This window comes from Anopheles coustani, chromosome 3, assembly GCF_943734705.1.
Source record: "Anopheles coustani chromosome 3, idAnoCousDA_361_x.2, whole genome shotgun sequence".
NCBI lineage: Eukaryota > Metazoa > Arthropoda > Insecta > Diptera > Culicidae > Anopheles > Anopheles coustani.
In genome coordinates, this window is record NC_071288.1 from 67107971 (window position 1) to 67131860 (window position 23890).

General features: G+C 43.4%; 3 protein-coding genes across 3 annotated transcripts in view; 2 read left to right on the top strand and 1 right to left on the bottom strand.

Annotated features, from left to right (window-relative positions):
- LOC131260422 (actin, muscle-type A2-like) overlaps positions 1-1086 on the top strand; it is a 1203-nt gene extending 117 nt beyond the window's left edge. Inside the window, exons 1-2 of the mRNA XM_058262135.1 lie at positions 1-811; positions 881-1086. The exon at positions 1-811 is cut by the window's left edge and continues 117 nt beyond it. Of these exons, the coding sequence (XP_058118118.1) occupies positions 1-811; positions 881-1086 (1017 nt within the window). The remainder of the gene's footprint in view (positions 812-880) is intronic.
- Positions 1087-5047: 3961 nt separating this feature from the next.
- LOC131265643 (phospholipase B1, membrane-associated-like) lies at positions 5048-7157 on the top strand. The gene is made up of 4 exons (XM_058267930.1): positions 5048-5616; positions 5699-5827; positions 6442-6603; positions 6683-7157. The coding sequence occupies exons 1-4, from the start codon at positions 5048-5050 to the stop codon at positions 7155-7157; spliced, it is 1335 nt and encodes a 444-aa protein (XP_058123913.1).
- A 277-nt stretch (positions 7158-7434) lies between these two features.
- Positions 7435-12245, bottom strand: LOC131258959 (pro-resilin-like). The gene is made up of 2 exons (XM_058260364.1): positions 12228-12245; positions 7435-8529 (listed from the first exon to the last, which is right to left on the bottom strand). The coding sequence occupies exons 1-2, from the start codon at positions 12243-12245 to the stop codon at positions 7435-7437; spliced, it is 1113 nt and encodes a 370-aa protein (XP_058116347.1).
- Positions 12246-23890: the final 11645 nt, after the last annotated feature.

A 23890-nucleotide genomic window follows, 5' to 3' on the forward strand; every position in this document is an offset into this window, starting at 1 on the left:
CCGCGCCACCAGGGAGTGATGGTGGGCATGGGACAGAAGGACTCGTACGTCGGTGATGAGGCCCAGTCCAAGCGTGGTATCCTCACCCTGAAGTATCCGATCGAGCACGGTATCATCACCAACTGGGATGATATGGAGAAGATCTGGCATCACACCTTCTACAATGAGCTGCGCGTTGCCCCGGAGGAGCACCCAGTCCTGCTGACAGAGGCCCCTCTGAACCCGAAGGCTAACCGCGAACGTATGGCGCAGATCATGTTCGAGACCTTCAACTCCCCAGCTGTGTACGTCGCCATCCAGGCCGTGTTGTCGTTGTACGCCTCCGGTCGTACCACCGGTATTGTGTCGGATTCGGGAGACGGTGTTTCCCACACCGTTCCAATCTTTGAAGGTTACGCTCTGCCCCATGCCATCCTCCGTCTCGATATGGCTGGTCGCGATCTTACCGACTACCTGATGAAGATCCTGACCGAGCGTGGTTATGCCTTCACTACCACGGCCGAGCGTGAAATCGTCCGTGACATCAAGGAGAAGCTGTGCTACGTCGCTCTGGACTTTGACCAGGAAATGGGAACTGCTGCTACGTCCTCTTCGCTGGAAAAGTCGTACGAGCTCCCTGATGGTCAGGTCATCACCATCGGCAACGAGCGTTTCCGCTGCCCGGAGGCTCTCTTCCAGCCCTCGTTCTTGGGTATGGAAACTGCTGGTGTCCATGAGACCGTCTACAGCGCGATCATGCGCTGCGATGTCGATATCCGCAAGGACCTGTACGCCAACACCGTCCTGTCCGGTGGCACCACCATGTATCCAGGTATGTGTCATTCAAGATGTTCCAAAATTACCTTTGATTTATGTCTAACATATGGCCTCTCGTTCGTAGGTATTGCCGATCGTATGCAGAAAGAAATCACTGCCCTTGCCCCGTCGACCATCAAGATCAAGATCATCGCTCCCCCAGAGCGCAAGTACTCCGTCTGGATCGGTGGATCCATTCTCGCCTCCCTGTCCACCTTCCAGTCGATGTGGATCTCCAAGCAGGAATACGACGAAGCCGGACCGACCGTTGTCCACCGCAAGTGCTTCTAGGTGATAACGGCTAAAGGGTTTACCTTTATTTGGTGTGATCGAATCCAGGGAACAATGTCATTTATTTTAGGGTTCTTTATTTGTTTGACACATTTTATCTCTCTTTGAAATAATATATAAATAGTTTTTCTAACGAAAGTGTAAGAATGTTTATTCGTCGGTTTGCTCTTTAGTTGGTTTTTTTCAGTGAGATTGTTTTATTCTCTAAGGATAGGAAAGAGTTTTCTGATAGGAAATAGGCTGGATCGTAGGGCTGCTTTACTCAACATTCACGTACGCTTTAAATTCAAAAGAGCAAGAGCAAAAAGTTTGGCTGCATTAGCGTCGAATTGATTAAATATTTAAACGATTGCCAATTGACAAACGCCAGGGAAGCCCGATTGTGATTTATGGTGGAACGTGTGTTTGCATTTTTCCACCCGCATGCCTCCCGCTCCCGGCGGGGAATTCGCAGCCAACCACCTGAACATACATAATTAAGATATTTTATTCACCTCACACAGCCCGCTTTGCCGTTACCTCGCCATTTTGTCAACAGCCAGGATCGCCGGAATGGTGTGAAGATGCGTACGGTGACACACACACAGGTCCGGCACGCGCTCTATTCAAATTAACCGAAGCCAACCGTCTGCCGGTGGAACGCGCTCGATGGTAAAACCCCGTGGCGGCGGTCATGATACAATAATTAATGCTTAATTCGTTGGCGTTATGATGCGGCCAGGTGATTTGTTTGTCCGATGGACACCGCACACACATACCAACATACTGTGGATTGCATAATCGCAATTGGTGGTGAACGGGTTGCGGTAGCGGAGCGGCGGTGGCAGATTGACCGTAAAATGGCCACTCTCTGTAAGTTAGCGGTGGTACGTGCGACTGCGGGTGACCGCAAAGCGATTCGGGCCGCGACGAGGTGATCGGAAACCGAACAATCGATTGTTTTCGTCGGGGCGGGGAAATGGCTTCAGTACACTTGACACTCAGGTAGCGTCAGGATACGTCGAGAAGATAGGAGGATAGGGGGAGACGAAAAGCGAGTGAACGATTTATCGACACGCTGACAATGAAGTGCGCCATCGGGAGACACATCAGGAGCAGCTTTGCCGGAGCGCCACTAGAGGGCGTCGGCGATATAGGCATGTATCCTATTTCGGGGGACTCTTGATAACGCTCATTTATGACGGTTTTCAAGTGCAATGTCGTCGGTGACATTGTAATGCGAAGGATAATGGGTAACTCCTGATGGCCAGCCTCATGTGCTGGACGGACGGAGGCCGATGAGGCGAAGTTTATACCATTCGTTACAATCTGCGTACACCTGCGTTCGAGTTCAATTTTCGCTATCGGGTTTCGATATCGTCGGTGGTTACTAAATCACGCCAAACCAAATAAGGTGGGTCCTGGTCGTTCCCCCTCTCCCAGCATTTAAAACCCTGTGTGGGAGTTTCAGTAGTAGTGGGTGAAAGAGTTTTTAGCGACCGATGCCAAAGAAGAGACCCGACGTGAGTAATGTTATAAAGTATTTAGCTGTATTACGATAGGGCTTGGCCAGTCAGTCGATCGTGCACATTCCTGGCCGACTGGTGCTCCACCTGGTGTTTCAACCTTACCCAAGGGAGCTACAGCTGGGGGTCCCGTGTGTTTTACTTCATTCCTGGCTTTCGTGACTCGGTGTCCCGTTTTGGTGAGTGCGTGCGTATCCTTCCACGTTACAAATAGTGCATCGGTCTGTTGGGGCTCATTTGTGGTCGGAACACTATCGCGTTACCCTGCTAACGTAGGTTGGTGCGGGTGGAAAACACGAAACGAATCACCAACCTCCCGGGAACAAGAATTTGCAAATAGGACCTGCACTTTCCGGAAGGTGAAACTTCATGCGGCCTGGTTGAACGCAAAATGGCTATTTATTCTGTTCGGCTGTCCGCAGTTCGGGCCGACCGAGTGGCATCGGCCAGCGGCGGTACCAGTGTGTGGAATTCATTAACAGGCGAAAGTAAATATCACAACTTCAGCATAATGCAGCCAATCGATTCCGTTGTTGCAGTGGCCCCGGTTCGGTTCACCTGCGCCAACCTTTATCCTGCACTTGTCCGTGATAAAAAGGACCAACGATCGAATTCGTTTTATGTTCGCGTGTGTGTGTGGGTGTATGTATGCGTGTACTTTGATTAATGGTGACTGCGTTAATTATTTCGTTTCCTTCTAGCACCGAACGGGGTTGTGTGTTTGTCCTCTCGACAACCACGTGTGGGTGCCTAAGCGCACCGTTTTTGTGGTATTAATTAAATTAAATGTGAGATGTTGTTTACCCAGCGCTGTTGCCACTAGAGGGCACCGGGAATCGCGGGTACGTGAAACGAGGAAAAGTTCAACGTGGAAAATGTAAAAGTATGCGGTCCGGCGGGGAAAGCGATTCTCTAAATAGCTAACGATAGAAAGTGATCGATAAAAGTGCGCGCTGGTCTGCTGGAATTCTTGTTTGCCTCTAAACCACACGTGCGCGTCGGTGTGAATTATTTCATTCGCTTCAATTAATTTAAAATTAACACTGAAGTGCGTTTTAATTTATTTTGGTTTGTTTTTGAACGAAAACAAATCAATTATTTGTCTTGCTGGCTGGGTCCGTTTGCAAATGATAGGTTTAGAAGATTTAATTACATCTTTTTGTTTTGTCCCACTTGAACGAAATGATTTGAAATCGTTTTCGAGTGCTGTTTGGTACTATTTATTTATAAAATGTTTAATTTTCTTTTTTTTACATTAGAAAACAATTTCATAGCATTGCTCCTGAAGTTTTAAATGGTAAAAATATTGTTCATCTTGCATATTTGTGTTGATTTTTGAATACATTTTTCTTGAAATTAAAAATCAAAAGCCAGTAACATTAATAAAAATTGCTAATACAGCGAAAAAAACCAATATGAACATTAAATGAATAGAGAAGAACATAATAAAACTAAAAATGTTTATGGATTTTAAATAAGGGCCAATTCATATTCATGAGTAAGAACAACTTTAATATGCATTAACTCAAGGAGTTTCATACACGCTTTGAATTGGTTCTTCTTGAAACAGCGCTTTCCAATCCAAACAATTATTAGTGAAAAATGTGGAAGTTTGATAAAAACGCAATCATCTTACATGGCTGGACGATAAGGCAAGAAATGAAAACGGTGTTTTCTGGAATCTGAATAATTTTGTATGATTCAATTGATTTTTCTGGAGCTCATCACCGAATGGAGTGGAGCAACGCTGGCAGAGCCAATCGGTGGCTTCTGTATCGTGAAATCAGCGTGAATATACAAAACTATCAATTGCATTCACGTCCGTTCGATCTGGTTGTGCAGCAAACCAAATCCACTTAACCAATGGTGCCGCACGTGATCGTGGGTTGGAGCCGGGCGCGCATTTTACGGCCAAAACGTGGGCTGGATGCACCGGCGGGTCTGCTCGAGTGCAACTGCATCGGCAGACCCTGGGTGAACGTCGACAAATTTCGTCAAACCCTCCCCCAAAATGCGGCGCACGTTCGAAACGTTTTCCAAATTTCTGTGCTAAATATTTCACCCGGGCTTTCGTTGCGTTTGTGTTTGGTTTCATGAAATGCGGGAGGGTTTGTCGAAGGTGAGGTTTTTCGTTTCCACGTGTTCGATGCCGTTATGTAGTTCGGGCTTTAATTTGGGAGAGGTATTTTTTTCGTTACTTCGTACACTTTTTTCCGATTTCATCGACACAGTACGTAATCCATTTACCGAGAACGGATATGCTGCCTCCTATTGATTTCGATCGTCCTTGCAGAATTGCGTGACTGCGGGGGAGTTTCACGTGGAATCAATTGAAGGAATTTGAATATTTCAATTTAACTTTCCCCTTTTCTCGACAGCTTTAGCAAGAGGAAGAACGGATCAAAACTGCTGAACAAATCGATTCGTTGGTGACTGGAATCGGTCCGGAAAAAAACATGCATCCCTACAAGTCGACGCTTTTGCTTATATTGTGTACATTATCCGCTGTCCCTCTGCATCGGCCGGCCGATGGAATGCTTTTGGGACCTCCGGTTTACAACCGGATCAGTCGCGAACGGGGCAATATTCTGAAGAATATCACCGGGACGCAGGAGTACGAGAACCACATCGTAACCAGCCGACTAGATGCGTCGGAACCGGTCCGTATGATGTATCGCGGAATTCGCGAGGTGTACAACCGGCTGCTGGGACCGACGGGGATGCGTGACGAGGGGGTGTCACTGCAGGCGCGGGTACCTCCTAATGTGCCATTCCCATGCGATGTCCGGGGCTATCGGAGTGCGAAACCGCCGACCAGCGTCCATCAGCTCCGGCCGGGAGACTTCGATGTGGTCGCCGCCTTGGGCGACTCGCTGACCAGCGCAACCGGAGCGAATTCGCGCGTGTTCTGGGAACTGCTGATCGACAACCGGGGACTTTCGTGGTGCATCGGAGGGCAGGGCACCTGGAGGACGCATCTAACGCTGCCGAATATTCTGAAAGAGTTTAATCCACGACTTTTCGGGTAGGACAACTATCCACATGGACGGATGGAGTGAACTGATTCATTCGAGCTCTTCAACAAATTTATTTTTGAATATTTTCAGATACTCTTTTGCAGACTCCTACAATGTGCACCTTCCCTCACAGTTCAATGTGGCGGAAATTATAGCAACTACTAGCGATATGCCATACAACGCGGCGTCGTTGGTGGAGAGGATGAAGTCGGACCCACGGTATGAATATTACTTCCTTTTTCTTATCTGTATTACTTTGGAACAAGCATGAAAGTTTATTGAATACATCTTCAAAACGAGCAATGAATTAAAATCAGTGCTACACCAAATATTGTTGATGTTGTTTTCTGATGATTTTGTTGATGGAAAAGAGACGGTTTGTTGGATTTGGGAATCAACATTTTTAAATTTAAAATAGCTGATGTTGAGTTTAAGAAAATGTTAATATAAGTACTTGAAAGTGTTAAAAACCCTTATATGGATAATCGCTGCAACAAAACTAACTTTTTATCTAAAAAATAAGGTGTTGGAGTGAACAAAAAATTCTTACAATCTGAAACATCAATTTAGTAAATTGGAGTTCAATTTTTATTCTGAATCAGGAAAATAGTATTTAATTTGTAGGATACAAATAGTAAAACTGAAGCTGCAAATTTTTATTCTTCATATGATTACAATATGTGCAATAGTTTAGTTTAAAAATGTATTTTAACCTAACCACTCCTTGCAGTTTATTTCTTTTACGTATTATTAACGATATTTTGGAACATTTTACTCGTTTAATCTACTTCTCAAATCATCATAAACTATCGCTTCCATCTTTCGAATTGTAGTGTAAATTGGCATAAACACTGGAAACTGCTAACAATCATGATTGGCGGGAACGACTTCTGTTCGGACGTTTGCTACCAAACGAACGCCACCGAGTGGATTAACCGGGACCAGGAAAAGTATCTCTTGACAACCTTGCACTACCTCAAGAAGACGATGTCAAGGTGAGGAAACCAAAATCACAAACGATGGCTGGGAGATTCTTTATTCGTTTCCACTCCAACTTTTTTTCTGCTTTTCCAGAACGTTAGTGAATCTGGTTCCATCTCCGCTGATCAATCTGTCGTTTTCGATCGATAAGGTGCAGGCGCCGCTAACGTGCCAATTCGTGCGGCCCATCGAGTGCTCCTGTCTGTACGGGCCCAAGTACTCGGCAAACCGGAACCTCTACCGGTCGCTGGAACGCCGGTTCGTGCAGATAATGGAGCGCGTCAGTCATCGGCCGGAGTTTCACAGCGACGACTTCACGGTCGTCTACCAGCCGTTCTACCGGGATGCGAGCATTTTCTACCGGCGGGACGGCAAGCCCGACCTGTCGGTGATGGCCATCGACTGCGTGCACCTCAGCCAGAAGGGACACGCCGTATCGGCGAACGGGCTGTGGAACAACATGCTGGAACCGACGCGCCACAAGACGACCGTACTGAGGGAACTGTTCGAGGACTTTAAGTGCCCAACGCCCCACAACCCGTACATACAGACCTACTATAATAGCTAGGAATAAAAAAGGAACTGTGACGATATTTTTTTATAAAACATTTTTTATTATTACATTTTTATCGTACATTTTTGTCTGTACAAATAATCAACAAATATAGTTGCAAAACATTAAGAAAACAATATTGAGTAAATGAGAGAATGTGTGCAACTTATTCTACTTCCACTCAACGATGGGCGATGGAACTGACTTAGATGACATCGTCCCCCCCTGAAGAGGGGACGATTTTAAGATAATGAGCGGTGGTGCTGGTGATGAAGCTGGTGAGGATGAAAGCTTAGTGATGGTGCGGCGGACCATAGACGGGACGCGGTGGTCCGTACGAGGAGGATGGCGCGCGGTAGGAGGTGAGGGAGTGTAGGCTCAGTCCGTGCGACGGTCGGTGCGAATGCGAGGACGAGCCGAACGAGGGAACGCCGTACGAGGACGACGGAATGGCTACGAACGATGGTCCGGACGAGTGAGACGATGAGTAGGAACCACCCGAGCCGTGAGATGAGTAGGAAGAGCCGTGCGACGATAGAGATGGGGCTCCGTAGGAGGAGGATGGTGCCGAGTAGTGGGAGGAGACGGAAGGAGCACCGTACGAGGAGGACGGTGCTGAGTAGTGCGAGGAGACGGAAGGTACACCGTACGAGGAGGACGGTGCTGAGTAGTGCGAAGAGACGGACGGTGCACCGTATGAGGAGGACGGCGCAGAGTAGTGAGAAGAGACAGAGGGAGCAGAGTAGTGAGAGGAGACAGATGGAGCAGAGTAGTGAGATGAAACGGATGGAGCAGAGTACGATGAGTAGGATGAGCCACCCGAGGAGTAGCCGTGAGATGGAGTGAACGACGAGTGAGACGAGTACGATGGTGCCGAGTAGGACGAGGAGGATCCGTGCGATGAGTAGGACGGAGCGGAGTACGACGAGTAGGAAGGACCGTGCGACGCCTTGTAGTACTCGGCGACCTGGATTCCTTGCTGCACGTGTCCGAGTTCGATGCCGGTCGCCTTGCCGTATCCATGGCCGGAGGAGTAGGATGGGACGCCGTACACGGGCGACGGTGGTCCGTACGAGCTCGAAGGTGCACCATACGAAGAGGAGAGGGAACCGTGGCCAGCGTAGCCACCGCCGCCGCCATGCGATCCAGAGTTCTCGTGCTCCAGCAGCGCTTCCTTCACCTTGTGCAGCAGGCTGTGGTCGACGTGCAGACCCTCGGATGTCTGATGACCTGGGCTGACAGCGACGTAACCACCATCGTCATATCCGCCTCCGGTGCTATGGCCGTGACCGTGACCGCCGCCTCCGCCGGAGTAAGAGTAACCTCCGCTCAAGACCGGCGGCTCGCAGGTTACGAAGGACGCGGTCGCTGAGACCAGCAGGAAGATCTATAAAAATAAGGAGAAAAATGGATTAGGTCAAATTTTCTCAACAAATTAAATTTTGGCTAAAACATGAAGACTTTATGTTTTAGGAGAACTTTAGGCTCTCATAGTCTTACAAATAAAGCGAGTTCTATGATATCGTAATTAAACTTGTTAAGATTCTATTACAGACCGTCTAAGAGAAAGAGTGACGCTCATCACAAGAGACGCGTACATATAGTATATGTGGAAGGGATGGCTGTGGTAATCTGCACCCCTGAGGCAAAAGGCACCTTATCCAACTTCTTCGGTAATTGAGTGAAATTGATCAAATGCTCTGTGAGTTTGGTAGCTCTAGATCAACAGAAACGTGAAATAAAAGCAAAACAAGAACACCACCGGTTCCTCGGATATATTCTTATGTAGTTTTGCTTGCCAATCTGCTAAGGAATAAATAGTACAAAAATACACAGTTGATTAGAATCAGAGATTCTGTTGATTAGCTGCAGTTCACCAGGATCACATAATCACTAGTAAAAGTAATTTAAAACTCAATAGCTTTCCTTAAGGAGTGTGTATTACCCCAGGAACCGCTAATACTACTTGCACCTTAAATAGACACTTCTAAAGCGATGAATAACAAATTTCACGTTGCTGTGGATAATTTGAATTTACAAGTGCCAGTTTAGTATTCAGTAGGCTTTTGACAGTTCAAATCGGTTGTCAGAAAACGATAACACAATCTAAATATCCGACTTTGAATGGTTACTGCTGCATTGTGCAGTGTACTTTCAAGTATTGAAATTTATTCAACGGGCATAAGAGTCTCTCTACTTGAAGTATCTTGATGCCTGATGTTTGTTGCCACCCTTCGAGCTGACTGATTATTTAAGGCTGCCTTATCTCTTGACATCTCTTCAAAACTGGTAGAAATTATCACGTCCCAGCACGTCTGACTCAACACTTGCTGGCTCCAGTGCGGTAATTGAAGTGCACTATGACATTTATGTTTTTCGTCGTGTCAAAAGAAACCGAAATCACGTTGTTTATGTACTTTCATTCCAATAAAGGCACACTTCCGACACATGGGACAAATGTTATTTGCATTTCTGAAGAGAATGTACCCGGCGGGTGATAGCTGATCTTACGTGTTCGATGGTATAGGCCATGCCCACATCTGACAATTCACCCATTTCACGCGGTACTTTGGATTTCGCGTTTATGGAAAGTGAAATGGCGCCCTGTTTTGGACCGGTTTGGACCAACTACAAACCCACGCGAACCCCCGGCCGGAACGATTATCCAGCCCATTCCTGGGACCACTCATATCTGGCGCTGGGACTCAAGCTGCCCCGGGGCCATCGAGGAGGTTGCGCAATCCCGGGATCGTTTCGCCTCCCATGGTCGGGAAATCGGAAGAAGGTGAACCCGAGGAAGACTCAAACTCCTTTCTCCTGCGGTGTAATGTTCCGAACCCCGGGTATAGGCCGGTTTTAGCTGCAGCTTAAAAAAAGGTAGAAAAGGCGTCCACCCGGTTACGGTGTCGTGTTTTTTCGGTGCAGATGAGAGGGAGCGCACTTACTTTTAATCAAGATTAACCACCGTTCCTCGGTGCCAGAGTGGCCCTTCACGGTTGGCTACACGAGTACAATATCGTGCAATAAGGTTAAGTTTGATGCACGCATCATCATCATCATCTTCATCTTCATCTTCATCACCATCAACATTCCGTACCGGCCGCATGAGCTATCGAAAAGTAATGTTTAACGAACTTCAGCCGAACCAAATTCCGGTTTGCTGTGTTTTGCGGCAGCCAGTGAAAGGTAAGGGAAGAAATTGTGCTCCCCAGGATTAATGAACAATCGGGCGTTTCGGAACGGACGACCAAATCGTTGTGACATAAGCGGTGGTCCGATTTTGCATGCCAGAGGAAAACGCCAACTTTCCGGAGAGGAAATCGAAAGTGCGACTGGAGTGTGGAGCATTGCCGGCAATCCAATGATGACCGGTTGGTTCCGTAAGACGTTAGGTTGGGAGAGGTCCGAAATGATGCAATGTACGTGGTGCAACATTGTTGCACCAGGTGTCGAGTGTGTGAGTGTTGGTGGGCGCAAGAAGAAAGTTGCAATTGCACCACAGTGATGCTGGATTACGTCTATGCGAGCTGATAAGTAGAGCCTAGGAGGTGCGAGTCGTTCCGTTAACGTGCAATTAGTGCTATTATGAAAGGTTATTTTGGGAACCTTTCCTTTCCGCGAGGGACGGTACTATCTTTATCTATCGATCGACTTCATGAGTTAAGTGTTTTTTTTAGCCTGTACAATTTTTATATTTTACCGCGACTTTTACGTCTCAAGATATAACACATAAACAATGAGAAAACCTTGAGATAGCGTCTTTCAGACCATCGATAATTTACGATAGAATTCCATAGTTAAAGAACATAAACTGTTTTACGAATAATAAAAATCGTAACAGCTTTACTTCTATCAAATTCTTGTTTAAGTTTATATTAAAAAGAATATACTTTGAAAAATTAAGTAACCAATTAGAAGGCTAAGAATAATACTATTTTATATCTTGAAGAGTCAGAAACCAACGAGAAAAAACATGAAAATTATTGAGTGTCTTTCTATAATTAGTAAAGCAAATTCATAAGGATTGATAAATTTAAAAAAATGTTACAAATGAATGATTCAATGGAAATAATTTTTCAAAAGATTAAGTAGTTGATTAGAAAGCTAAGAATAACACTGCTTTACAGCTTGAAGTATCAGAAACCAATGAGAAAAAATATGAAACTTATTGAGTATATTTTTATAAGCAACTAAAAAATCCATAAAGATTGATAACTTTCAAAACTGAAATCAATGAATGATTCAATGGAAATAACTTATCATCCTTTTTCTGCCATGGACAAAAAAGTGTACTGAATAATTTAATGTTTTTTTTTCCAAATCATGTTTCTGCTTCTCTACACCGTACGAAACAACAAACAAATCCCTTCATTTGAACTCTCTCACAGCTAGTTCCGGTTCAGTCGTTCCGGCTGATATCATCCGCGCGGTTCGTTTTATGGCTCGAGCCTTATTTTCTGTCCATTTTAATGCCGCGCGTCGTCGTCACTTTCTTTGCTTCCTAATTACATCCCGTACGACGGGGGATAAACCGTCCAAAACAACCTTGAGTGACTCTTTTCATCCCCCTCGACCTCGGTACCAATGACACACCGCTTGATGTTGCGCACATTAGAAGAGCATTGCAAGTGTGTCTTCTTTGTCACCGGGTGAAGTTGGACGGGAAAAGCGTTCGGAAACCGAAATCGGAACAAAAAACCAACCACGATCGCAACCTTCGCTTGCGTCATACCGATCGAGCCGATTTTGTTACCCCGCACGAGCAGTTTGTTACCGCGTTCGATCAGAGTTGTTGATCACTTTCACTTTGAAATGTTTTTGTAAGGGCGAGCAGGATTTTTTTTCGTGTGTCTTTGATCAGGTCCCGTTCGGGGCGCGGAGCTTCCGGGCGACGGGTTTTACCGGTTCCGGTTGGTTTCGTGTTTGCAAGTTTTGTTTGCGAATCTTCACTGCCGGAAAACAAAAAACCAAAACTGCCGAATTTTCTTAAACTGTCTGTTCCGTTCAGGTTTGTGCACTTTTCTTCACATCCTTGCCGTCTCCAAACTTCGGTTCAGGGTTCACTATCCGACCCGCAACACTTACCGCACCGAATCGGTTCATTTTTCCGCTTCTCTTTGTTGGCTTTCTTTTAGGCAACACCGAGTTCGGCTTGCGTGCGTGTGTGACGATGGGTTTAAATCGGAAAATGCGGCGAAAACTCGATGGACCCAACGTGTGCCGGCTGCTGCGAGTCTGCACGGGAACACTGCACTGCGATCACTGATGGTTTGCTGGCTGCGGACAATCTCTTTTATACAAACGCCGGCAAGCAGAGCTTTTTTTCCTCTTCTCCGGTCGCTCTGTTTTCTGTTTCTCCATTTCGATGGAGAGGAAGACGACAAGAAAAAAGCGCGACCCGTCTTGCATGATCTTGAGCCATGGGGTGTTGGGTGGTTTATCTCGCCTTCTCTTTGCAGGCACCGGACCTGAAGGTAGCGTCATGAACGGCAAAGGAGGGCAAATGAATCGATCCGCGAGTTCCCCCCTGGGACCCTTTCCGGAAGGTTGGAATCTGCAGAAGCTTCAGCCGCCCGTTGGAAAGGTAGCACAATCAGCAGCATAATCCGTGTACCTTAACAACAGGTCTTTCACTTCGACTCCTGGGGGAAGGCGCTTTTCGCCCTTTTCGGCCTTTTCGACGTGTCGCTACAAAACCAGCTGGAGTTTTCGGGTCCTTGGGAACGGCATTCGGCAAGTGTATGGAAAATTCGTTTTATTTTTGGACGATCAAGCGGGTCGTAACAGACATCATAACCGCGCTGCCCGATATCTCCCTTGGGTGCGTGGAAATCTTTCCATTCGAGCTTCCCTTCTGCGGTGGTTTATTTCCCACTCCCAGTCGGTCGCCGAGTAATCCTTCACGCATTGCGTAACGCGCAAGGAGATGCAGCGTGGATGAGATTGATGAAAGATGAACTATTCCGCCGAGTGGCGGGTGAGCGGTACGACATTTGCCTGCGCCGTTAACCGGCACGAATGGCTTTGCTGTCATTTTCGGACCAGATGCGAATGTTTTACACTAGTTGGTCGAGTTATTTACGGTCCGATCGCATTGATATGAGATGCGTAATTGACATTTACTGGCGATCTTTTATTTTTTTCCCCTCGCGTCATTTTACCGACAATTGGAAAGCAATTGTGGTACCTCCAATGGTACGACATGTCATCGCGCGTGCTTGTCCGAATTTATGTTGTTACGTTTTACCAAGGCGAACGAGCCGGTGGGATGTCGTAGGATGATATTTTGCATTTTGCCGTAGAACAACGGGAGTTTTCGTTTTTGTTTGCCCCGAATGACCTTTCGTGCGATAAACTGTCCGAAAGCGTTTGTGTTTCGAGCGGCATCGTGAACATTGGGATGATTTTAATTGGCAAAAAGATTTGCTTGTATCGTTTTAGTAGTTTGTCATTACTTAATGTGGGACCTTGGTAACGAACAAGCTAATGAGTGTACTCATTTATTTGCAAAAAAGTAGATCAATTCATGCATAAGAAGACAATATTGAAGCTACAGTAACAAACGGTATTAGAAGAATTTTTTGAAGATGAAAATACAATTTTAGTAAAAACATAAATTTCATTTTTAAATCCATTTTCCGTAAATTCTATAAAGAAGTACAATACTATGAGAGTTTGCAAAAATTCAAAATATTACATAACCAAGACGGCAATCATACGTTTTGAATGTATTTTATACGTCCTTTTGTGTTACTTTTGATGTTTGAAGGGGAAAATATTCATGTATTAAACAGGATATGTTAAAAAAAATAAAATAAATAAGTAGATGATAGCACAAACGTACCAGATGATAAAACAAACGTGACAGATGACAAGACAAGTGAGGCAGGTATAAGACAATCACACAGTTAAAGCTAGAAATGATCTTGACATTTTTTAAATTAGTTTTATCATCTTAATTTGCATGAATAACATCTTCGGAAGACAACGTTTGGAGGAACACGTATTAAGACCACTTAAAAAAAGAGTAAAATAACAAAAAAATGTATAAGTATGAGATATGTGAACAAAATGTGTTCGAACATCTAGAATAGAGAATAACTTTTAAATGCAGATATAAAAAATGCATCCACATGTATATTATCCGGTAATAGAAATGCAACAAATTGTGCACAAATTAGGTTGTTTTAGGAATGAAGCAAAACTGTTTTAAAATAAAATGCAGCTTCATAACATGATAAAAATTAAAATGACAAAATCTTCGCTCATCTATGTTGTAATAAGAATGCTTCCTGCGGTGAGGCAATTATGTAACCAACTCCTGACGGTGAGACGGGCTAGACATCATACCGTTGCATTATCCGATCGGACATTCCAAAAAACCACCCCGAAAGCTAATCGTCGTCTTGATTCAACCCTTCGCCGGACATGTCTTGCCCACACAGTGATCTTCCACAATGTCACGGGGAATCATACATCAATCAACCTTACTGGATCACTTGCGGTCGATGGTAGAAAAATGGAGAGACGAGGAGAAAGGGAGAGTGGATCTCGGTGAGGCAGCTAACAAGGGTTTCAAAACCTTCACTATTCATTTTCGGAACACACATTTCGGACTCGCGTCCAACAACGCCGGTGGCGCACAAGATCTTCGTGATGATGGCGGAAATTGACGGCACGGTTTATCGAGTTGTCGATGTTCAGTGGACTTTCGGTTCCAAAAGTGTGCGCTGGGGCACGCGACGCGTGTGGATGCAATGGTTTGTCCCCCCTTGAGTGTGTTGCTATTGTTTTCCGGACCGGCGGAAATCAACAGGTTGTTCCCAAACTGGACGACTACTGGCGAAGATTGTATCATAGGCATACCCACCCAATGCCACGGATCGCGATGCTGTCATAGTAAAACAAATGTGTGATACAATTTTTGAGCGTTGGAAGACGACGGGGTAAAAAAAAATATATCCCGAAATTATATATGTGCTTTGCGGTTGATCGTTCCGTTTGTTGTGGTGAAGGTTTTTTTTTTCATTCGATTACTTCACTTTATTTTGCAGCCTAAGAAAAATCTATTGCATAACACCTTGGCGTGGTTGGGGCACATTCGTGCGAAGAGAAAAAAAAGGAAGGAAAAACCCCCCGCCGGAGAAAGATGAAATGGCTCGCTGGCCCACTGGCTGACTCCCGGGAAGATGAAGTTGACGATGATAAAGTGAAGGGATCTTTAGCTATTTGTAGCGACACGTTTCGGAGTACACGGCTACCAAGGGTTGCTAAAGGTGGATCAAGTTTGGCCAGGGTTCCGAAAGAGCACAGGCCAAACCTTCGAACCAACCCATTTTGTTGTACTGACAATTCTTTCACCTCCGGGACGTCCTTTCTCTAACCTAATCTCCCATTTACTGAGCAGGTTTGGTTGCAGGGTTTAGGATCTGGTTTAGGATGGATTGGCTTTACCGCGTCAAGATTACTGGACGCAAACCCAAGAGGGTCCTAACGCTAGAAATTTTGTAATACAACAAAGTACCTGATCGATCAAAAAGGGAGTTAATACTTCGTTATGCAAGGGACAGGAAAAGGGGGTGAAAATTATGAAAGCAGTCCAACTAGTTGTTCTTCACTTGTTGGTCAGCTGAAAAATTCGCCTGGCAGAAAACAGGTTTATCGAAATGGGATACTTTTGACGTCTACTGTCCATCAACGATCAAGACAGGTGAATTTTACAAAACAAAAGCAATAAGAGCACTCTCTTGAACAATATTTAAATGAACCAAACAAATCCTCACGTACGTAGCGTAGCGTGAGGGGAATCCCGATAGTTTTTTCTTCAATTTTCGATGACATTTGCGCGCGCGTTTGAAGTAGCCACCGTTTGCCGCGGTCATGTAAACAGTGTGTATGGGCTCCGCTGAGATTTAGCCACCAGGATCTGGCGTTGCCCCATGAAAGCATGACGAAGATCCCTTGAAGATGAAAGACCTAGAGATAGAGAGAGAGAAAAAGAAAGAATAAGACAAATGAAAAAGAAATGATTCGCATTTTGCCGTATGATTAAAGACGCAATAAAATGCACATGTTTGTGTTACGATGGTACGGCACTCGATTTGGTACTTTCATTTTCGCTTCCCGCACACTTCATCGATTATCGAACGCAGGCGTCGGAAAGAGAGGCAGGAAGCGAGGCGAGTGTCGCCGAAATTGTGCAATTTTCGGTTAGCCGTTGTGGCGATTCAAATTGGTGTAATTTGGGCTCCAAATAAACAATCTTCTTTTCCTTTCTGAAAGACTATTCGGTTTTCTTTTGTACCATTCAGGTATGGTTTACGAGCATTTTAGTTATTTGTTTTTTAAATTTGTTAATTACATTGTCATCACTTGGTTTTTATTTTACCGGATTTGTTTTTAAAGGCTTGCTATGGTTTAGCTTTTGTAAAGTGATGTGTTTTGCTGTCGCTTATTTTAAACCCCATTTTTGTTCAACCATGTTATAATCTACTATTTCCCGTATTTCAAAGAGGTGTGAATAAATTATCTAGTTTGTGAACGTTCAGACAATTTTTTTTCAAAACTCGTCAAAAATACTAACTATAAAGACACAAAAACAACGTTTTTATAGTTCAGTTATACCTTTAAGTCTTTTGAAATGAATTTTTGCAATGTCTTTTCAAAGTTTTTACTACCAGCTTATTGCATACGGGTTTACTATTCACAACTGGACTTAAAATGGCAATGGGCCAAAATTTCGCCAACGGTTTGTGCGTCCAGTGGACCAACTCTGAAGGCCGATCGAAGAAGACAACAAAGAAAGTCCTTGCAGTTCACTTTATGTAATCCACTAAAATACGGCAGGTTAATGGTGTAGCGCGAACCGATGACTGAAATGCAATCCAGTGCAGAGCATCTTAGCGGAAACATCGAGGAAAAAATGGTCATGTAGTTTTTTCCTCCTCGCCTTATTTCATGATGCAACCAACGTGCTTGACACTGACTCCGAACGGAACGGAACCCGAAGTTGGGCACTAGGGCCGGCGGAAATCGCTGTCCGGCGGAAACCTTCGGCAACCTCGCAATGTGGCGGAGTAACGCACACCGATCGGGCAACGATAATACATCAAGTTCGGATTGAAAGTGAGGGCCAAAAAATAAAAATGAGAGTTAATATCAAGCACATCGGACGGAGTTGATGGAATCTCGGCAAGATGCAGCCCCGAAGGAACGAATTTTCGTGCACACTCTCCTGTTGTTTCTTGCCGCAGCATAATTGCATAATTGTGCATTTCGTTCCGGACTTTCGGCAGATTTTGGTGTGCGCACCTTTTTCTTCCCACCGCCACAGGTGAAAAGCCACATGCGAAAAACACAAAAGGCGAACGCCATTGAAAGTCACACATTTTTCAATCTCGCGAATTCATTTCGATTTTTGCTTTTCTTTCGCGATCGTACCTTCAAGAGGGGGAGGCAGTGCAGGAAATTGGGTGGGTGAGGATTTTTCGCCGGCCGGTCTCGCGCAGGCTTTCCTTCTGCCCCGTGCCCCTCCGCGTCCCGTGCAGTTCGTGCCGCACCACTTCACGCCTTCTCCATTTAGGCTCTCATTAAGACGGTCTTCTTATGGGTGCATGAAGTCTTGAGACGTACGGTTTGCTTCTCGGTGTGTTACCTACTTATAGCAACCGGTCGGTTCGTTGGGTTTGGGGACCATTAGGGCCGTACAAAGCTGCTTGCCGGTGATGCGGTTAATTTTTGTCACACCGGGCCACTTACAGACGGGGAAGTAAATTTACTTAGTGCTTTTTTTTGCTTTTTTCGGGTTGAGTGGGTTAAATCTTTTCATTTTCACCGGTGTGCGGATTTTTTGTTATCGCCGTTCCATCCGCAGCCGGAAAAATTGCTCATTGTTCGCACTTGCATGGCAATAAAACGGTGGCTGTGGTTACACAATCGCGAAAAACGCTACCTTGCAGGTCATACATGTGAATAAGTGAAATTAAAACGGCAGGTGCCGTCTCAATTGGAATTTATGAAAAAGGATTGAACAATATTGCGTAAGGGAAAATATTTGATGAAAAAAAACAAAAAGTTATGAAAAAGTATAAATTACATTCTATGTCATCTAAACAGTCGATCGATAAGCAGATGAAGAATAAGTTTTTTTTTAAATATTTGGAATACGAGTTTTAAAGCCTTCAAAAGGATGAAAGATAATGAGTTGTTTTCACGACAAAAAATAAACATTGAGTACCTAATCTACTTTTTAAAATAACAAAAACATGGTTTATATGTCGTACATTTTTGTCCTTCACTCATCAACTTATACAAATTCATAATAAACATTTTATACAACGTATAATGCTAAAGATTAAAGATCATTCAACAAAATATGGGATAGATATAAGTTTATGTCTATAAGTTTCAAACCTCATCTCGTCAGCAAGCTACGAAATAAATGGGCACACAACAGAAAAAACAATACAAAATAACAAAAAACAAAACCAATAGTGGAAAAATGAAATCAACATCATCCACATATTAACAACCATTAACCATAAAGCCTCTTTATTTGAACAAGATTATGCTACCAGCTTAAATGGCTTTCTGATTGTTATATCGCCATGCGCCCCGCAGTTTTTAGATGATATTGATCTAGGGCTCATTTGCATGACTAATCGAATGGTTTTGAGATTGAAAGAAATGCTTAACCCTTTTAATTCAATCGTCTATACTACCTTCACGTGCTACTGCAATCCATCATAATCTAATAAATGGATACGTGCGTATGGTGGCTGCATATCACACACTCAGTCGATTTGAGAAAACCAATTAGGAAGGGACCCTAAGGGCGTGGAATTGTCGTTACGCAATGCGAATGCATCGAGTGAAATATTTCAAATGTGATTTATAGAGGTGCCAGTAGGCTCGGAGGCTAATGCTCTCCAAATTGGTGATCAAATTTAGTTCAGTGAGGTCACCATCGTCGTAAGGTACCTTTCACCCGAGTTCAGTATAGTTTTCGTGAAGATTTTCATCCATGTACCAACAGCAAAGCGTCTTCGTTGTAAACTAACTCAATTTAAATAGTGATTCCGTGTAACGAAATTACTTTCGGGTACATTGCCCCTTGCAGACTGCAACCCTTGGGATGATCATGTGCATTGCGTAATGCCAACCGTTCGTGGCTGCTCCAAAAGTCGAGCAGTTGAGCCGGCAACAATGGGAATTAGTGCATCATTAAGTCATATCCATCAAGTCTTGCTCGGAGGATATTAAAAAAGGGGATGAAAGAAAAAAAACTTGAAGGCTGAAAGAAACCCGAAAGAGGCCATGAATGGGGTCTGCTGGTAATGGTTGCAAATGGTACAATTGAGTGACAATTCCACGGAGGAAATGGAAAGGTAAAGTGGATTCGTTCCAGCCCTTCCCAGGTAGCAAAAAAAAAAAAAAAAACGGGAACACCGCAGGGTTTGGAAGGGGTTAACACTTGCCGCGTCACGGTGTGCTTTTATGAATGAAACGACACGCGAATGGTGATGGATTTCCTGCTGTGTGGGATAATTTTATTGGCAACATGAGATAACTTTCCACGGGTATATATCGATGTTACACTTTTAGCAAATTTCCATTGGAAAATATGATATTTGACTGATTTGATATAACTGGCAAAATGAAAGAGTATATGAAAAGAACGTTTCGATGTAAAAGCTATGCAATGAGATAAAAAAAATTGAATAGTAGTAATTATCAATGTTTTACATTTAAAACGCTTAGATAACATTACATAACATAAACGTTAGACAACATAAACAATAACGTTAAAACTATTAATTGAGATAGAAACCAATCAAATAGTAGTCAATATTATTTCTTTAAATTCAAAACGTTTCTAGTTATTTAACTTAATGGACATGAAAAATGATCCAAACAGTAAGTGTTATTAAGTTATCATATAATAATAAGATTTGGTATTTGTAAATTGTTTCAAGTTGTTTTTTTTTAGAAAATACATTTCTAGTGTTTTGTTTATCCGATTAGAGTGCCATATTATTTACAATGAATTTTAATTCAATTACTTACAAATAAGTATTGTTTTAATTCCATAAATACAAATTTTAAATTTATGGATGTTTAGTTATTTTGTTTTCGGATGGAGCTTCGTCAGGCCAAGACCGCTCAGCGGTTGTAGCGCCACATAAGTAAGTAAGTAAGTTATTTTGTTACACATATTGAACAATTTGTATTGTATTTTTGTGTATTTTTATTTCGAAAATACTTTACATGCTTTAGTAACATCGACATTCTTTTTCATACGGCTCTGTAGCCAATAAGAATAAAGGGAAAACGTTCCATACTGTCTTATTATACAGCTCAAAACTCTCTTCCTCCTAACGGCAGTGAAAGTTCGACATAAGTTTATCCAGGATCGAACGATACAAACAAAACAAAGTACACTGAATCGTACGGTGTCGTTTGGTTAACCTTTATCTAATCCTTCTAGGGGTTAGGCCTTTCATTGGGTGACCACTAGGCGTGAGGGTGATTTTTCATCCATGCTCTCAGCTGTGGTTTGGATCGAAAAATTCGCGCCGCGCTGATCCCGTCACCGTGCGAGAGCATACCGGTGGCTTCCCATCTGTCCAGCATCGCCGGGTCATGATGATAGGGCCGACGATGATTGTTGCTGATGGCACAAAACCAATTGTTTGCCTAGCCGGGAGAAAGGTGGAACCATTTTTCATCGCATTCAATCCTTTACTTACGTACTACTTCTGTTAGCGGTTTTTTTTCTTCTTCATACTTTTTTTTACAGCTCCACCGCCTCGCTCCGGAACTGGAAACGGTGAGGGGGTAAAATCGTTAACTCACACGCTCGCTTTGGAGCGATGACGACGATGGGCACGTGGTGGACTGAAATGGACACCGTACGGCAGCAACAGCTCGAAAAGGTTACCATGGTGTAGGGTATTAGGATTAGTATTGTTTGTCACCGAACACTAACTAGCCGACCTCCTATGCATACGGTTTGTGTTATCCTGTCCTCTCGACACACGCACACGCACAGACGTAAGTTGTACTGTCATCCCCTGGCATACGACAGATCGTGCCTGTTCCTATTGATTGATTATACAATACACCGATGCCACACCAAAAAATCGAGTTAAATGGGCATTGAGATTGAAAACCAATTGGGGTGCTTCAGCTCAATCAATGTTGTGCTGGTGGGTTTTCATGAGAGGATCGATTTGCTTTTCCTTTTGGCGAAAGGAAAGGTATGCTCGATGATCCACGAAGCATGTTGCTAAATTTTGGCTACAAAAGCTGATGGAAATGCAAGGAGAGCGATTACGCGAGCGAATATATACCGCAGCATTGTGTTGTGCAGTGTTCTGCTATCTTTTTGGCAGGGTCGTTTTCGAGAGGCAAGTGAAATGGTTGATGATTGATATAGATTCGGATAAATATTGACGAGGTTAAGTGCTTGGTTATGAATAGTTCGTGATGATTTTAATTTAGTTTCCATGAATATGATCCGATCGGCTTAAAACTCAACTAAACTGTTATATGTTTTTAATTTTTCTAGTTTCTACATTTTATAACCATCTTCCTTGTGAATAGTTTTGTTTTTAATAAATATTGTATTTATTGAGTACAAATTGCAAATAGCTCTAGAAATAATGATCAATCCGTAAAACTGTGAGGATTTGAGGTTTATTGAGCTACTCTTAATATTTAAAAAAGCAAAATTTACGAGACCGTTTAGTGTTGAAAAAATAAACAAATATTGAATAAAAAAAACAATTCAGAGTTTTATTTTAACTCTCTTCTTAAAAACTAAGAAACAAATAGAATTGTAATATAGATGATAACGAAGAAGCAGAACTCATAATAAGATTTTCAAGAGAAGCTAACCAAACGTCGTAACAAACTACACTGATTGAGCTATTCTTACTACTTGAAAACGAGGCGGTTTAGTGTTGATAAAACAAACAAGTATTGAATAAATAACTATAATATTTGTAAAAAACATAAAACTGTTTTATTGTCTTCATAAAAACTAAGAAACAAATAGAACTGTAGAACAAATAAAAATGAAGAGGTAGAACTCATAATCTCTGATCAGACTTTTTCAACATGTGTTAATCACCATAGTTTATCGAGTTTCTAACATTTTATATTGAAATACTATTGGTAAGCCTTTCTAATGGCAGCATGGCATAAAAATATTAAATTTGTAAAAATATGAACACGTGCTATTATTCCACGTTTTGTGGCAATTTCCGGCAAAAAACATCGCCCGTCGTTTGATCTGAAGATTTCACGCGAATTATTTCACCACGCGATGTTTAATACTGATGCTATGCTTAATGCATACATTCAGGCTGCTTTGTTGATCGTACGTTTCGTACGATCGTCATCCATACGAACAGGAAACGCAATCATTACGGCACAGTCGAGCCTATGACTTGCTAAATCACCCACGAATTATCAATCATTTCCGCCTATCCTCACTTTAAACTAGCGACACCAAAAGCATGACTTCGATTGCCCTTTGATTGGTTCAAACCGTTCCACAAACGACTTCTTTTTGCCTTTTACGCCCGACGGTAATCAACAAGGAAAATATTCATCGATCCTTACGATCGCCGCTGTCGTCAATGTACACGTGCTTACACCAAGTGGTGCAAGGTTAGCTAATTGAGGGGTGGCTGTGTTTTTTTTGGGTCGTTGACCAGATTTCTTCTTCTAGCGGCTGTGTGTCGTGCGTCTAGCGTCTTGTTTGGTTCTTGGTTCAACAAAAAAAACTTACGTTTAGTACTTCGAAACCGGTGGAAGTATATTTGATCGACCGGTTCGCTGGTAGGTGGCAGTGTTCTAGCGAACCTTGGCGATGGTTGATCTACAGTCGATTTTCACATAAAATCACCCCGTTCTCATGTGATAGCGTCCGTCGGTCAGAACAGAAAGGATCGGATTGAAAAAATTGCCTTTACCGGTTGAGTGTCTAGTGGTGTTGAAGGTGAGCGTACAGTTTTACTGTTGTGTTTTAGATTTATTTAATTGGAAAGAGAATTGTGTCCATTCCGTTGTCGTTCTAATGTGTGCCATGTGCTAATTATAAAAACTGTCAATCTTTCGAAACACAAACGTTCGATAAACAAAGAGGAACAGATCAAGGAAATAAAAACAATAAAATTACCAGTGAAACCGGTAAATGGGCAAAAACTAAACAGCAAGATTACGGCAGTTAGCCTTGCCCTTGAAATCCTTGTGCCAATAAGGAACGTGTGGCCCTCATTGGGAAGCTTATTCGTGAACGTTCTGGGAAATGTGGTTACCATTGTGCAAACATTCAGACAGTTCCCTTTTTGCACTGTTACAAATTGTTTTTTCGTCTTAAATTGTAGATAACCGATTTGAATCGTGTTTGACAGCTTTGATATCCTTCACTCTGTTAAGGTCTTTGCGTTTTACCGTGACCTTAACACGTGTTCCAGTGGTGCATAAAGAGATGCATGCAGGGTCTTGGGAACACAAACCCCAAGGAATGTCACATGGGGTGTGACAGCAAGCAAGCATTTCACCCATCAACACCAATCTTTTTCTACTATTGTGGAGTGTGTCAGGGTTTGCTTTCGGGTGCTGCCCCATGCTCGAACCGGTCGTACCGGCCCGCAAATTAATTGGCGAAAAGTGACGGCTAACCTTTGTTTAGTGGAGTTGACCACGCTCAAGATCTAGTTACCAGAAAGTGCTCCGGT